Source organism: Chroicocephalus ridibundus, chromosome 3 (genome assembly GCF_963924245.1).
Source record: "Chroicocephalus ridibundus chromosome 3, bChrRid1.1, whole genome shotgun sequence".
NCBI classification, from domain to species: domain Eukaryota; kingdom Metazoa; phylum Chordata; class Aves; order Charadriiformes; family Laridae; genus Chroicocephalus; species Chroicocephalus ridibundus.
This window is the reverse complement of record NC_086286.1, coordinates 37,870,152-37,886,080: the sequence shown is the minus strand read 5'-3', so window position 1 is coordinate 37,886,080 and position 15,929 is coordinate 37,870,152. Positions and strand designations below refer to the sequence as shown.

General features: G+C 41.3%; 1 protein-coding gene across 5 annotated transcripts in view; it reads left to right on the top strand.

Annotated features, from left to right (window-relative positions):
* The first annotated feature begins 3 nt into the window (after window positions 1–3).
* Window positions 4–15,929, top strand: part of BIRC6 (baculoviral IAP repeat containing 6) — a 188,023-nt gene continuing 172,097 nt past the window's right edge. For all 5 annotated transcript variants that reach the window (XM_063328808.1, XM_063328811.1, XM_063328812.1 and 2 more), the window contains exon 1: window positions 4–364. In XM_063328808.1, coding sequence (XP_063184878.1) covers window positions 112–364 — 253 coding nt within the window. In that variant the 5' untranslated portion in view covers window positions 4–111. The remainder of the gene's footprint in view (window positions 365–15,929) is intronic.

The window sequence follows — 15,929 nt, the reverse complement described above, 5'->3', positions numbered from 1 at the left end:
CGGACCCGGATGGTGACTGGCGGCGGCGGCGGCGGCTCCTCCAGGGACTGTCAGTGAGCGGCTCCCCCCGGGCCTCTTGTCCTGAGGGCGGCGGCAGCGGCGGCCGGGAAGATGGCTGCGGCAGCCTCCTGCTCTTCGGCGGCGGCACCGCCGGCTGGGCCTGGGCCCGGGCCGGTGTCGGCCGGGCCGGGCTCCTGCGAGTGGCTGCTGCTGCGGGACGGCTGCCTGCGCTGCGACGCCGACGGGCTCTGTAGCCTGTGCTACCACCCGGCCCTCAACGCCATCCTGGCCGTGACCGCTCGCGGCGCCATCAAAGTCATCGACGGCACCTCGGGGGCCACGCTGCAGGCGTCGGCGCTCAACGGTGAGCGCAGGGGCTCCCGCGGCCTGCCGGGCCCCGCGGCCCGGGCGGTGGGGGGAGCGGGGTCGTGGCAGCCCCCGGGGCGGCTGCGGGGCACGATCGCGGCGCTGCGGAGCCGAGGGGGGGTGGTGGGGGGGGGAGGCGGGCCGGAGGATCGGCTGAAAACAGGTGTCGTGGCGGGCGAGGGGTTTCCGTGTGGGGCGGCTCCGGGGGGGGAGAGGCCGGGCTTGTTTCGGGCCCGTGGCGCCGGGGGGTTTCCCCTGGCTCTTTTTCACCCCTGCTCGTTTTTCAAGCCTGAACGGTTCCTGTTGTTCGGGGTAGAGATACCCGTGTGGGCAGCACCGAGGCGTTTTTCTTCTGTAAAGCATGTTGGCGTGGTTACTAAAAGATTAAACGGGGATGGAAGGCTGTGATGTGTAGGGCTGCATTTTTTAATTTCATTTTTTTGTGTGTTCTTGTGGGTGACATAACGTTGAACCTTCCAAAGATTAGAAGCAGCATGTTGTGTAGGTTAGGCGTAGTTCTAGTTCTTATTGGTGTGTGATATTGTAGTAGTTTATTTGTTGAGCCTTAATCGGGGTTTTTTAAGAAGGCTTATTTCTTACAGGTGTCATTTGTCTTGCAGCTTAAAATTATTTAAGATCAGAATCTTCTATAAAGTTATTTCATGGTGCGTTTATGTATATATTTGCATAGTTCTTTGTGCTGCTGAGTATCTTGACTGTCTCTGGTGTTAGTAACAGTATCCCTGCCATTATGTTAAGGAGGCATGGTTGTGTACTGACTTTGTGGAGGCGAAGACTCTAGTATCTCCATAACTATGAAGCAACTTTTTTTGTTGCCCATTAATGTTTTTACATTATTAATAAACTAGTTCTGTAAAAAAATAATAATAATCCATATGCTATTAACAGCTTTTGTTCCTGGTTCATTAATGGTTCTTAAACTGTGGTACTTGTCAGAATATTGGGTAGGGGGAGTGTCATTTGGTATGTTGTGAGACCAGCCCTTGGCATAGAAAGATACGTTCCTTACTAGTTTTGTGTTTCCATGTTCAGTTTCTCCTTGCAGTTGTGTGTTGCTAATAAGATCCAGCTTTGCTGAGTGGTGGCAGTGAAGGGTTGATGTTTTCAACCTGAACATGGCATAGTAATGTCAAGGATTGTACGGAAATACCATAGTCTAGGTAATATGTATACTTTAACCTTGAAAACCAGCAACCGTATTCCAATGTCAAACTGAAGAGAAAAGGACAAAAATCAGTTATTTCCTTTCATAAGTTAAAAGTCGGTACATTGTAAAGATCTAAGTGTTTTGGGTGATTAAGAAAAAAAAGTTTTGTGGAATTACTAAGAAGCTGTCAGCTGCCTTTGTTGTAGATCGCTTGTATTCAACATGAGGCTGTCGTGTGGTGTTTCCCGCTTTGTTCAGAATTCAGATCACTCTGCTTCTATAATTCCCTCTCTTCTACCATGCTATCTCCTAAAGTACTCTTTTTTATGAATAACTTTATTTCTTACTTTTCTTCACGCTTTTGCCAGAATTTGAGAATTGCTTTTAAATTGTGGATGAAGAGGGCATGAATCGAGGACTTAATTTGTGATTGGTTGTCTGCGTAGGAGATGTTTAATTCTCATGAATAGAAAAAGAAGTCAACTGTAAATCAAAGCCTAAGCTGTTGTTTTATACTTTTCTATGAGAAAATCCTTGCAAGGGATTTGATTTAGTATTCAAAATGCTAATGGAGATTCTCCCCTAAATAGTAACTACTTAAAAATAACTTAATGCTTTGCTTCTGTTACGTACATTCAGTCATGTATACTTCCTTTAGTGTCAGTCTTCTCTGTGGCAGCGCGACAGTAAAAGATGGATTCTACTCCTCCTCACATGAAACAACAGAATTGCTTGCAATGTCCCCAAGTTTCATCTGTGCAGTATAGATGATGATTGCGTTAGTGGAAAAAAATTTATAACCGTAGTTTAGTTTGAAGAAACTTTACGTGAATGTCCTTATAGATTCAGAGTGGCATGCCTGTCAGAAATCTGGTTCATCTCAGCAGTTGGTGTCTGTTGGCGCTGTTAGTGGCCACGTTCATGTTCACTCTTGTTCTCTCCTTCTTCAGCCTTTCTTTGGGAAGAGGAGGAAAAGGCAATTCAGCTGTTCTCTGATGTCTGCCAGCTCTGTACAGCGTGAGCTCCTTTAATACAGGCTAGTAGTAGGTGGACACTCAGACCTGTAGACCAACTCTGTCCCTGCTCCCTCCCCTGCCATAAATGACAGGTCAAAGGATATTGTTGCTTCGGGGACTTCTGGTGCTATAGCTAAAAATAGAGTCCCTGGGAATTAAAACTGCTTCTCTTGGGAGGCTACTTGTCCTCCTTAGTAATTGGGTCTGCAGGTCTCTTGCCCTGCCAAAACATGTATATTGGACAGAAATGCTGTTGCTCATTACCCAAGGAAAAACAAAACATTGCAGGCCTCTCTAGAAAGCAGAGAAAGAAAAAGGATTCCCCATCAAGGGGGGGGGGGGGGCAGGGAGGGAGAAAAGGAAACACCACCAAGACTGAGTGTTGCTTTTATTTGCTGTCGCAGTTCACTGCTGCAGTACGTTAAGATTTGAGCTCATTTTTAGTGAAAAGATTGAACTTGTGGAATACTGAATCGGGTAGAGCAGTGGAGGCTGCCTTTGTCAGAATGTAAATGCAGATTGCTCTTTTTTGTCTTGTTCTTTTACACACCAAAGATTCACAGCTAAAAGACAGTTTGGTTATAGATGAGGTCCGAACATTAGGATGGGGTCTCTGGTTTACGTGCTTCGGTTTCTCATGTGAACTTCATTGGTCTGATGTATGTGGTGACCCAGGGATTGTTCTTCTGAGCTCAAACTGTAGGAATCCAATGAGGAGGAGGATTATGATGATTATTATTGTTGTTATTATACCACACTGAATCTTCATCAGATCTGTCTCTTGAAAGTGTGTGATCATCTTTAGTCTGTTTGCTGTATGGCCTGTTCAAGAAGGCCAAGTGATCGTTTGCAGCAGCCCAGAGCGCAGTAGTGAATAAGAGTACCATTGGTAAGGGGAAAATCAGGTGATCCTTTAACATTAATCTTTGTCTTATCTGGTCACAAAGTTGTCCTTTTTATTCTACCAAGGCTGTTGCATACACACTGTGCATTTCGGACAGCCAGACTGGGACTGTAAGGACCATTCTTATGAGTACTGGATATTATGCATTTCTGGGTGTTTGTTAGTAGTGATTAGTCAGGACTAGTTTTGAATCTGTCATGCAAGTCTATCGAGTACTTTGTTTTCCCTCTTAGGCATTTAGGTATTTGTGTGCTTTCAGTTTCAGGTTGAACACTGGTAGCCAAAGAGCACGAATGATCAATCTCCAAATACAGCAGTAAGGATGAGCCTTTTCCTCTGCCTCAAAGAAAACCCAACAACAACCAAACAAAACCCCATACAACACCCTCCTCCCCGCCCCCCCCCCCCCCCCCCAAAGACTGTCTTAGTGTTTGTAGAGATGTTTGATTTATCAGTTCCTTCTACTTACAAATAAAATAAGAAAACTGCTTGAACTGGGAGAGTACTGTCATTCCCAGAGAAGCTTGGCCACAAACACAATAAGAAACTAAAATGTACTGTCAGATGGACGGTGACCATCTTGAATGTTTCTGTAGGTTTTTCTGGATTAATTTGACGAAACAATAGCTTCAGAGCCTCGTTACCTAAAATGCACAGTGTTTTGTATCTAAAGCCCTCTAAATTACTATAGAGGCCCTAACAGTAATCAAAATACAGACTTCTGAAACCACACAGGGAAGGATCTGTTCATTGTAAATATGTAGCAGTTCCTGTAGGGGAAACAGAGACTCTGCATTATCACCAGAGGCCCTCAACTGCTGTTCCTCTGCCAGAAGAAATTAGAAAGAAATAGATCCCAGCTCAGGAGGCTCACCTGTGGCAGAAAGTTCAACACCGTTGTCTATCTGTCAGCATTCCCTTTTGAGAAATCCCATTGAGAATCCCAAGCTGGATCACTTGGAATTATGGAGCCTTGGAAATCTGTCAAGGGGTATCCAGTTGTGTTTCTTTTTTATTCCTTTTGAAGTGATGCAGGAAGCAAAACGAGAAGAAAAGATTTTCTTTTGCAGCTTGGAAGTCATAAAGAGAGTGTACGCTTCTTATAATCTCTAGGAAGAAACTGTTGGCATACTTTGCCATCCAATTCTAGGCTTGAATTATTTGAAGACATCAGCAGCAGTTTCAGCTGTTTCAAGCTCACCGTGGTAATACTGCTCAAGTTGTCTCCTCCAATGCTCACAATTGGGGCAAGTTTCTTCATCTTCTTCGCTCTTTTTTTCATTTGTTCAATTTGTTCATTTGTTCATTTTTTTCATTTGTTCAAAAAATAGTAATAATGAAGGCTGTTGCTGTTAATACAGAATTCTCTCCTTGATTATTTTCTCACTGCTTGGGGAGTATTGTCAAATATCTAATGATCTGCTACAGCCCACCTTGCATTTGAGTATACTTGGACGACAATGCTAATCTGGGTAAGATGCTTCTGAAAGAGATCGTTCCATTGATTTGTGTGATCTTAAGGTCATTCATGAAAAGCCTTACGCACTTGAAAAAACAGAATAGGAGAACTGTTAGATTTGAGTTCAGTGTTTTATACCAATAAAGATTCTAGACCCCTGTGTGCTCCATTTGTCTGCTGACTTAATCAGAGTATGTCAGAGATCCCTTCTTACTTGCCAGACTGTCAAGATGCCATTAATTGATACTTCCAGGCTCTGTGGAAGCACATCTGGATTATCTTCTGCAGAAGCTAAAATAGGGTAAAAATAGAGATTGCTTCTTTTCACACGCCTTTAAAGGGATGTTTGCATTGCTATGCTTATTGCAGGGATCCAGAAGTAACAACTGACAACGATGCAGGCATGTGTTATGTTGCCAGGCAAGATAGCACAACATTTTTCATTTTATTGACAGATCAGTCATATCTGGACTGATGGATTCATGACTGTCATTGCAACAGTAATGCTGTATTATTTAAGGTTACAGAATGCTTTAATGTTAGATAATCAGAAATTTCCTAGCCCTCTGCAAATGGGTTTTGAGAAAGGCCCTCTGCAGGGAGATGTACCTTGAAATGCTTCTTACAGACCCAAAGAGGAAATACTGTGCTCTGTGTCAGGGATTTGAACTTTGGCTTCCTGTTCTATTCTATCTCACAGGTAGTTAAGGTATTTCTCATTGATATGAAGAATCCTTGGGAAAATACTGATAAATCCTTCATGTCCCAGTCATGTTGTATACTGTATTACATAAAATGTAGAAGAAAATTGGCAGAAATATGTTCTGGTGGAGATAATTGAGTAGTTCAAGTCCAGAACATTATGAAAGAAAGAAGGTAAATCTCTGTTGGACTTGAAGTAATGGAATCGTGGAGAAGGTTTTTGCTTTGGGTTGCCCAGCCTAGTGATCTTCAGATGCCCTGGTCTTTTTACTATTCTGAACATCATGGTGATCAGTGGTTTGGAACTAGTGTACTCTCCAGTCCTATAACTGGTCCTTTCTGGCAGCCCACCATAATGTTAGGTGGCTCACTAGAACCCCTGTCTGAGTCTTTAGTTATATTGTTTATAACAATATTGTGGTGGTTGCTATTGTATTTGTATCCATAACTTGAGCTTAAGTGAAATACAACATGTAGGATTTTATAACAGAGAGTACAAGAAAAATCTGTCCTAGACTGAAGATTCACCTTAATTGTTTCTCTCAAGCTTTTAATAACAATTATGTCTGATTTTTTGGTATGGTATTGATCTATTATTTCAGGTTTTCTTTCCAAGTTACTTTCAAATAAGAAAACAAAGCTGTTCATCCTTGCTGGTAGCAGGATTCTTTAATTCTCCCTGAACAGTATGACGTCTTTCAAAAATGCTTCTTGGGCTGTCTTGGAGATATGACTTCCAACCATGTGGACTCTTAGACAACTTTTGATCAGTCATGTTATGAGGTAGCTTGTTGCATATTGTCTATTCCAGTGGCATCAGTAGCTGCTCACCATTTTTTTATTTTTAAATAAAATATTATATGTGGATCGGTTCACTTTCCTGATGGCTCTTAAGTGATGCCACAGTATTGCTTTCTGCTGTTAGAAAGCTGTCCTTTAAATAGTTAATGCTCTCTTAATTGCAATGACTGCTTGCAGTCACCAGGTGAGTGCTTATCACTGAGTGAACAGTTCAAGAAACAGCTATCACCTGCATGTGAAGTACAGGTGGATACCAACACTTGCAGCTTCTTTTGTTTTCTGTGGAGTCAAATATTAAATTATATATTGGCCCAATTCCTTTGCTGCCTTGTCTTTGGGAAGAGTATCAAGATTTGGTAAGGACCTAGTGCACACTGCTAGTCAAAAAGTAGACAGGAAGTCTGCTATATGCAAAATATTTATTTTGAAGATTTGCATGTAATGTTAGGGGAAAGAGCACTCCACAGATAAGGATGATGCACGAGAAGCGGGGGAGAAAAAACAGCTTTTGTTTTGCAGCCTGGATTAGAAGTGTAAAGTTATGGAAATAATAGCCTATCTGTCACATAAATGTAAACAACATTATGTTTAAAATTTTCTTGAGTTATTTGCTAGGGCTGTTCAGCGAGTATTTTATTGATAATTTTTTTAATGTGTAACCTGAGGGAATTTGCTTATCAGTTAAGCAGTCTTGAAAATTAGTAGCATTAGTGAAAACACGTATCTGGTCTCAAGTGCTGGTTAATGAAGGCTTGCATAGCATACAGTCTGTCGTCAGTTCTTCAGTCCTCTGTATAGTTCATGGAGGGAAAACTGACCCACTGCGCTTCCCTGACGTGACTGTGAAGCAATCAGGATCTCATCTGAGCGTTTGGCAACTGTAGGAGAAGAGTCAGGGTAAACTCTGTTTACCGGGCAACGTGCTACAGAGGCTATTGTGAAAAACTCCTTATGGAAAAGAAGAGCTGGGAGGGTGAGGGGTGGGACCGAGAACTATGACGGAGTCGCTGGATGACAGTGGGGAAGGGGTTAGGGAAGCAGGAAGCTGGGCAGATGGCAGTGAAGACTGGGAAGATAGGGAATGTTTTACTGGAGAGCAAGAGGGTACTGTGGTTATTGTGGAGAAATACAGTGATAGGCTTAGTTGACTTGTCTTCTGCGGGGTCCGAGTTTCACGTTGTGATGTAAACAATGACATACAACACTACTCTAGACTTTTTTTAGTAGTGGATTTTTTTCTGTTCAGTTTTCTATAGCTTTGGTAAGTGAAAATTAAGAAGATTAGCATTTTTCAACAAATAATCTTAGGTTCCCTCTCCATTCAATACAGAGAAAAGAAAAAGTCCTCACTCTGAACTTTCGGAGGAACCTGCTTCCCATGACCTATAGAAGGGGATGCTAGGCTGCCAAGATGCCATTAATTGATGCCAGGCTCTGTGGAGGACCAGCCTTACAAGGCTTAAGTTAGCTTTTCTGAATATCCCTTTTGAGTGACAGAACTAAAGTTAAACCTACACAATTACCAGGTTCGGATGTTCCTGTGCTGCAAATAGGTAACACACAAGGTCTTTTAATTTTGCCATCTTCTCCAAAGAATTTGAAAAGTGAAGCATTCGCTTTTAAATATAACTTAAACATGAATGGATCTAGTCTGTTCTACTTTAGGCTTCCTATGTAGGAACAGTTATTAGCAGAATGTGAGAATGCATTTAATTAATTTGAAGTACTCATAAATATGGAGCACATGGCTACAGAACATTGTGGATGCTAGATGTTTGTGGAATTACAACAGCTTTGGACAAAGTGATGGAAGAAGGTCGTTCTATAAAAAAAGAAATCACTTCTGGCTGAGAAGGTCCATGAGCACAAAGTAGCAGGAGCTGAGTTGCTACAGGGAAGTACCATTGTATACATATCCTTTCTTAAATTCTTCTCTAACCACTTGGTTTAGACCACTGTCATGGACAAAATGTGGGGTTATGTGCATTTTCCTCTGATTCAGTATGGTTGCAGCTGTATTTCCTTAAAAGTAATGTCAAAAAGAGAAAGGTAGGTAGTAACTCATCATAGCAGTTGAACTACTGCTGCAGTAATGGAAGACTGCTGTTAGATTTCCTCCTAAACTGTTTTTTCTGCAGACTAAACGAGCCCAGTTATCTTAATCTTTCTTCACGTGTTGTATGCTCCACCCCTCTGACTTTCTTAGTACTCCTTCATGGGACTCTCACATAATGTTCTGGTATCTCAGATGGAGGACTGAAGCTGGACATGGTATTCTGGATGTGGGCTGGAAACTGCTGAGTAGACGAGACTAGTATTTTCCCCTAATCCCCTGTGTGGTAACAGTTTGTGGCTGCAAGGATGCATTGCTGCCTGTTATTCAGCCTGTCCATCAGCATCCCCAGGTTCTTTCTGTAGGGTTGCCACCTAGACAGTTGGTCCCCAACTGTTACATTTCATACCAGGTGTAAGACCTCACATTTGTCTTTGTTGAACGTCAGGAGGTTTGTGTCAAGCGATTTCTCTGGCTTTTTGAGATCCTTGAAGGGGCAGCTTGGCCATTTAATGCATCAGTTGCCTGCGGTCACCTCCCGTTGTTGTAATCCAGTCTTGCTAAAGGTGCAGTCTGTCCTACCATCCACGCCATTGAAGAAGACAGTAAACCATATCAAGCTTTACTGAATGCCACTCATAACTGGCTGCCAGGTGGGTGTTAAATCATTAACTACTAACTTAGCACATGACAGTCTAGCCAGTTTTTCACTTGCCTTGTAGCCCACCCATCAGCTTTTGAGAACTTGCTGCTTCTCCCAGCTTGATATTTTGGAGGCTTCTTAAAATATTGGGGCTTGGGGTGGGGGAAGCTAAATCATTTCCTGCCAAACAGTCTTGGAGTTTAAAAGGTGCCACGACTGGAGGTGTTTTTCTCCTGTTACAGAGACTGCAGGATACATCATGGGTGAACTCAGATGCTCTAGCCACTTCAGTGACAAAAAGAGGAACTGGTGATAGAATTTAATCTGGCAAAGGTTCTTTGTTGTGAAATGCTGCGATGGGAATTGCTGTTTGTGACGGGAACTTCCTGTTACTGAGCTGTGAAGTATTTCTTGCCTGTCTCTGGTTCTGGGTAGATGCTGTGTAATCTGTCTGTCTGCAATTTGGGAAAGACAACTTTCCTGAAAATTTTTAATCATAGTTTTCACTTCGAGAAAAGTTTTGTAGAAGACACTGTCCTATGTGAGGCGTTTGCAGGAGAATGGTAGGAACTTAAGTTTTTATAATTTACCTGAGTTTGCAGGAAGGATTGTAGAGTACCTTGTGAAATCTTTCATCATTTGTTCTTGGGGATAACGGTGTAAAGTTCTGTAAGCAATTGCATTCTGTACGGCATACGAGGCAGCAGTAATGTTGGATACACGGAGATCAGAAACAACATAAAGAGCATGGGCACAAAGGGCTCACCAGTGTCATCGTGCTGATTCCATCTTGGTTTAAGTCCGTAGAGTGGGAGAGGACCCTATGCCTGCAAAGCTAGTGAGATATGAACTGCCTTGATCTCAGTGGGTTTTTGTTCATGTTCTGAAACCTTTTTAAGTGTTAATGTTAACTTCTGTTAGTAGTTGCTTGATCAGACACATCTAGTTAATATTCATGTGGCAGTCTCCAGTGCTTCGGCCCAGATAACACATCTTCTTACTCTAATAAGAATTATTAAAACCAGCTGTCGTATAACGAAACTGATACTGAAACAATTCTGTCCTGTTTGTTGCTAAAGGAAAAGTTAAACTGTAGATCACATGTATTGTTCTCGATTAACTAAATCCAGTTTTGGCAAATAAGGGAGTCTGAAGGCACTTTGTGATGTTAAGCTGGGTATTTCTGCCTCGTTTAGCATTTTTGCTGTTTGGAGAACATTCTTAGTTTTTTTCCTGTTTCAGCTCTGAATGTGTTTTTGCATTATTCAGTCTCTTCGGACTTCTTTTCCAGGTGACGTTGCAGATGGAGGTGTGTGTATATAGTGAAATCTAAAAGAGAAAATGTTGCTTTTGTATAGCTGGTTTAAGCCCATCTACATCATTCGTCTAAAATAGCAACCTGAACTTGTTTTCATCCAATAGTTTCCTTTCCATCCTTTCCTCAAGTCTGAGAATGCTTTTGTTTTGGGAAAGGAGGGACCCATGGAGTGTCTTCATGGTGGCAGCAGAGTGCTTTGCTGAGGTGATGTTTAGATGTTTAGAGCAAGTAAGGGTCTGGGCCTGGATCTGGAAGGTAAAACTGCACTGCTGAAGTTTCTTCTGAAGATGTAGGTGAGGAGGAGAAGAGGGTGAACAAGAGAGAATCTATAGCTGATAAATTCAGTAATGATGAGCAGTCATGGCCTGGTTTGGCCATGCCTTAGCCATCTGTGCAGGTTTAAGATAGAACAAAACCAATTTTCCTTTTCAGTTATTTTACTTTTCAGTTAAGTCTCTTCTAACTGACTGCGCTCTCTGAAATTAACAGTGTGTTTTTCAGACAGTGTCCGCTTCAAGCAGTTCTAACCTCTGATGTTATAGTTAATACCAAGGGATGGTATGCAGAGAGGCTCTTGCTTATACTTACTCCTATACCAGCTAAGGTCAGCTCACTTTGTTATGTGCCACCCTGGAGGCTCGGAAGTGGAAAGGCGTTAGAGGGGTTGCACCTGTGGGGAGAAGCGGACAGGACAGGCGACCCAAAACTGACCAACAGGGTATTCCATCCTGTCTGCATGATGCTCAGTATAAAGCTGAGGGATCAAAGGGATAAATCCTCTTTCTTCTTCAGTGGCTGGCATCCGAGGAGGACTCTGTCCATTATTCTGCCTTTAATCCCAGTCTGTGTGTTCTTGAATCCAGTTCTCGAATCCAGTTCCCATCTGCTGCTGAGTCCAGTCCTAGTGCTGGCCGGTGACAGGATCATCATCCTGGGAGCTCCATATAGGCTTTGAATATATTTGTCTACATTTCATTATTTTCTTATTAATATTATTCTATTTTCTTTTTATTGTTAGTGTTTCATTAGAGCTGTGTTATGTTTTTTTCTCTGACCCATAATTCTCTCTCCTTTATTCTCTTTCCCTTCCCCTTCTGGGAAGGGAGAGGGGTTAATACAGAGCGTCGGTTGTTCATTTAGTGGCCAGCACAGCCTAAACCTTGACACCATCTTCTTATTAGTGTGTTCCCAAATGTTCATAAACGCTATGTTTCTGTTTCCTTTGGGAGCCACTGATGTAAAACCATTTAGAGACAACTTTCTCCTTTTTAAACCAGACTTGCAGGGGTTTGCTTTTTGTCCTTTTTTTGTGTGAAAATGTTACCCTTTGCAACTGATCCATAGTTGTGATTTTATGTAGTATTAGTTCAAAATAGTTTCCTGCAAATATAGCAAGTTAAGACAGCAAGTTAAACTTAAGGCCACTTTGGTTTTTATTTGTATTGTAGAGCTTCCTCAAACTGCAAGTGTTCTGATATGCTTTCATTGGCAAACTTGTGTTACTTAGGTAGCATACAATGTGTTATACTTGCTAACTGGATTTTTCAGTTGATTTTATGATAATGTGAAATGGTAGTAATAGGAAAGGCACCTGCCTCGCAACAAATGAGGACAACTGATATATATGTTTTTTTAATTCCAGGTACCTGTGAAAAATGTGAGAGAAGTAGCTGAGCAGCGTTCCGTCAAGAAGCATTTTTTGTCTCTGATAGAAAGGCTAGTTTTGCTGTCTGCTAAGCTGGCTTCTGGAAAGGGAATTTCACACAGCATGTTACCATGAGTGATAATATCTCCTAAATTTGAAGCTTTACATGCACACTTCACAATAGAAAGAGGAAAATTAAAATTTTACTTTTAATTCTAACAGCAAATTTTAAGGACTTCTGCAGTTGTACCGTTCCCTTCTCTTGCCTTTAAATAGCTTGATGTTCAAACCTAATGATACAAAGTTTATAGAATAGATAGGGCTTTTGATCACCTGAAACTTAATCTATTTAGTTTTCCATGGTTGCATTATTTTGAAATGAGTACTGAGATATTGTTTGGATATTCTAGATTAAATTGAAAGTGCAAAAACTGGTATCAGTGCACATGATGTGTATGTTTTGCTGAGCTGATGGAATTCCTATTTCATAGAATTATAGGGTTGGAAGGGACCTCTGGAGATCATCTAGTCCAACCCCCCTGCCAGAGCAGGGTCACCTAGAGCAGGTTGCACAGGAACGCGTCCAGGCGGGTTTTGAATGTCTCCAGAGTTGGAGACTCCAGAACCTCTCTGGGCAGCCTGTTCCAGGGCTCTGCCACCCTCAAAGTAAAGAAGTTCCTCCTCATTTTTAGGTGGAACTTCCTATGGTCAAGTTTGTGCCCACTCCCTCTTGTCCTGTCCCCGGGCACCACTGAAAAGAGCCTGGCCCCATCCTCCTGACACCCACCCTTTAAGTATTTATAAGTGTTGATAAGATCCCCCCTCAGCAGTCTTTTTTCCAGACTGAAGAGACCCAAATCCCTCAGCCTTTCTTCATAAGAGAGGTGTTCCAGTCCCCTAATCATCTTGGTAGCCCTTCTCCAAAAATGTTACTTTAAATCTTAATCCAAAGACCTAGTTGCAGTCATAGATCGAAGTTATGGATGCTCCTTTAGGTATTTGATTGGTCTTGGATGTTAGCATTATGGTATTAGTGCTATGATGCATGTGTTTACCAGTCTCATTTTATAGCTGCAGATAAAAGTGTTAGTTTGTTGTAATTTAGAAACTATTTGAGTTTTTGCGTGCTGTGCATTGGGAGCTTCTTGTCAAGAGAATTACGGACTTTGTGATACGTTTTAGTGCCATTCCTGGCTAGCAGTTATCAAGGTTCATTAACTTTTTTTTCAATATTAGAAAAGATCAAAGGTGTTACTATCAACATTAACCTACATCTCTTCATGATGGTGGCCGTGCATATTCTGGTGAGAGCCACTTTCTCTTAAGCTCTAAAGCTTTCAGGCTAAAGCTATCTCTAGTGGAGAAACGGAGACAAGCTTTTTCATTCTTCTACTTAGAACAAACTAGTTCTCAAATTAGTTTGGTTCATCTTAATGCCTGCAGACAAGGGGGGCACAATAGATGCTTCTTAGACTGTTATGTGTTCTCCAAACAAGTTTGTTTTCTGTAATATTTTTTGTAGGTCAGATTTTGATCACAGGAAATTGCTGATCTCTGTTCTGTGTTGTTTGAAACAAAGGTGGCAGAGGGAGGATCTCCTTTTCTCACATTCTTCATTTCTGCAGTCTAATGTTTATTGGATTTTGTTTTAAGTTTTCAGGTTGCTAGTTCTAAGGTTGTTACAGATGACATCCCATAAAATAATATGCTTTTGGGCTTGCACTTCTAGCATGCTAGCAGCCTGCCAGGTTTCCTTATAGGAACTGACAAAAGGCTTAATGAGTTCTTTGTGAGTTATTCTGTTTTTAATCCTAGACAGATAAGCTGGAGATATTGGGGGAAGCTGTGATCCACTTTTGCCAAGACAGAAAAGCAAAATCGTATAAAACTTTGAATGACTATTTCTCCTTCCGCCACCCAAAATAAATTACAGCTGAAGGAATTAGGGCTAAAATGAGAATAACATTTGGCTTTTGATGATCTGGCTTAAGTCAGTCAGTGAGTTTATGTGAAACTTTTGAATTGTGATTTGTGAAGATGCAGATCACAAATTATTGTTAGTAACCTTAGGCAGGCTGGACATAATGTTGTAGTGCCACCAGAAGGTTTGTCAAAAGATATTGTTTGGAGTCCTTTGGCATATTGTAAAACGTTGATCCTGAGTTAGAAAGGACCCTTTTGCCAGTGCTTTGAGGATGATTAAACTTTTCTAGGCATGTCTTCTACAGTGGTGACTTCTATAATGGTGACTTCTAAATTCTTTAGTTTCCTGGTTCTCAACCTACTGTTTTATCATATGGCCAGCCATATGTGAACTATGATATAGTTTGTGACTAGTAGTAGAATGATCTTGAAATGTGTTTTCTGAACTTCAAAATTAAAATCCTAAGTTTGCAAAATAGCTTGTCAACAGTTCAGAGGCTATTCAAATGGTAAACCAGTCAGTTGCAGAATGTGTTTCCCAGGGTGTTGGAAAGACACTAAATATTGATGGAATAATTTCCTTGAAGCTCCATGGACTTAGGCTAAGGGAGATTGTTTTGGTTTTATGTGCTTTGAATAAAATACAACCATGAACAGTAAATAACTTTCTAGAGACAGTTTGGCCAAAATCTTTCTGTCAATGTAACCAACCAAAACATTAAGCAGCAGAGTGAGAATCACAGCTGTTAGGCAATATATTTCTTGTGCTGTAGTTACAACTTTTTGTTTTGTTTCGTAATGGAGCAGAAATATTGTATTGATTAGATATGTTATCTACCTCGTTAAAAATCTTCATTGGCTTCTAAAAATTGGGACTATTTACACAGAAGATATTTGTTATCTGTTTGGTGGTTTAGACATAAGATTTCACTAACTACAGAAATCATAAAATAAGAATGGTCTAGCTTGGAAAGCCACAAGGGCTGGGGCTCCTACAGGCTGCTGAACTCCTAGTCATAGGGCATGAACAGACTCCTGTGCTTGATACGAAATAAGGAAAGTGCAAAATAAAGTGTTCCTGGTGTTGGCACTGCCAGAAAAGGTGAGCTGCTTTTCCCATTTTCTCTGGGAAGGAGGAGGAGAGAAGTGATGGGTTAAAGAAAGTGTCCTGTAGTGAACCATCACTTGGATCACACTGAATAGACTGCAAACACCATGTGAATCTACTGAGGTTTCTTGTTTAGGGCATCGGTTACCTTTCAGTTTATTTACGTAGTAGTTTCCAGTACATTGTTGAGACTAGTGCTTTAAAAGATGTTAAAACTTGTATTTGAGTTTTTGTTGAAACTGTTACTTTTCTGTAGAATAACTTACTTCCTTGCCTGCAGCTGTGTTGTCTGTAGAAATTCTTGTGTGAGGAGCTCCAGTGTATTGGCAAAAGTACAGTTTGAACCTAGTTGATTTGCCATTCAGAGGACCCTTTTTTGTTGAGCTAGGACTAACAACTTCTCAACTATCAAGTGATTTCAGGGCTCTTGAAGTGTTTCTGACTGTTGTAGCAATGATTACAATTGCAGTATACTTCATGCCGGCAAAGGCATATGCCCTATATTTTGAGAATATATGAGTCATTGTTTCCAAAATTTTGTTGAGAAGGGCAGCTGGCAACTATTCTCGACTTCAGTTTTCAAGAGAGGATACCACAAATGCAATGTGGTTAGATTGATGTGCCCTATATTTGGAGAAGTTTTAATTTCCGCTTAACTATATCTAAGTGTGAAGATGATGGAATTATGTAGCTGCCTTTATCTGGATGCTTTATTTGTATGCCAGCTACCTAAAGGGTGATTTTTTAATTATTCATAACAAAAACAGTATCCAGCATCTGAGGAAAGAGGAGAACAGGGATGGGACTTGATTATGCAAAATTT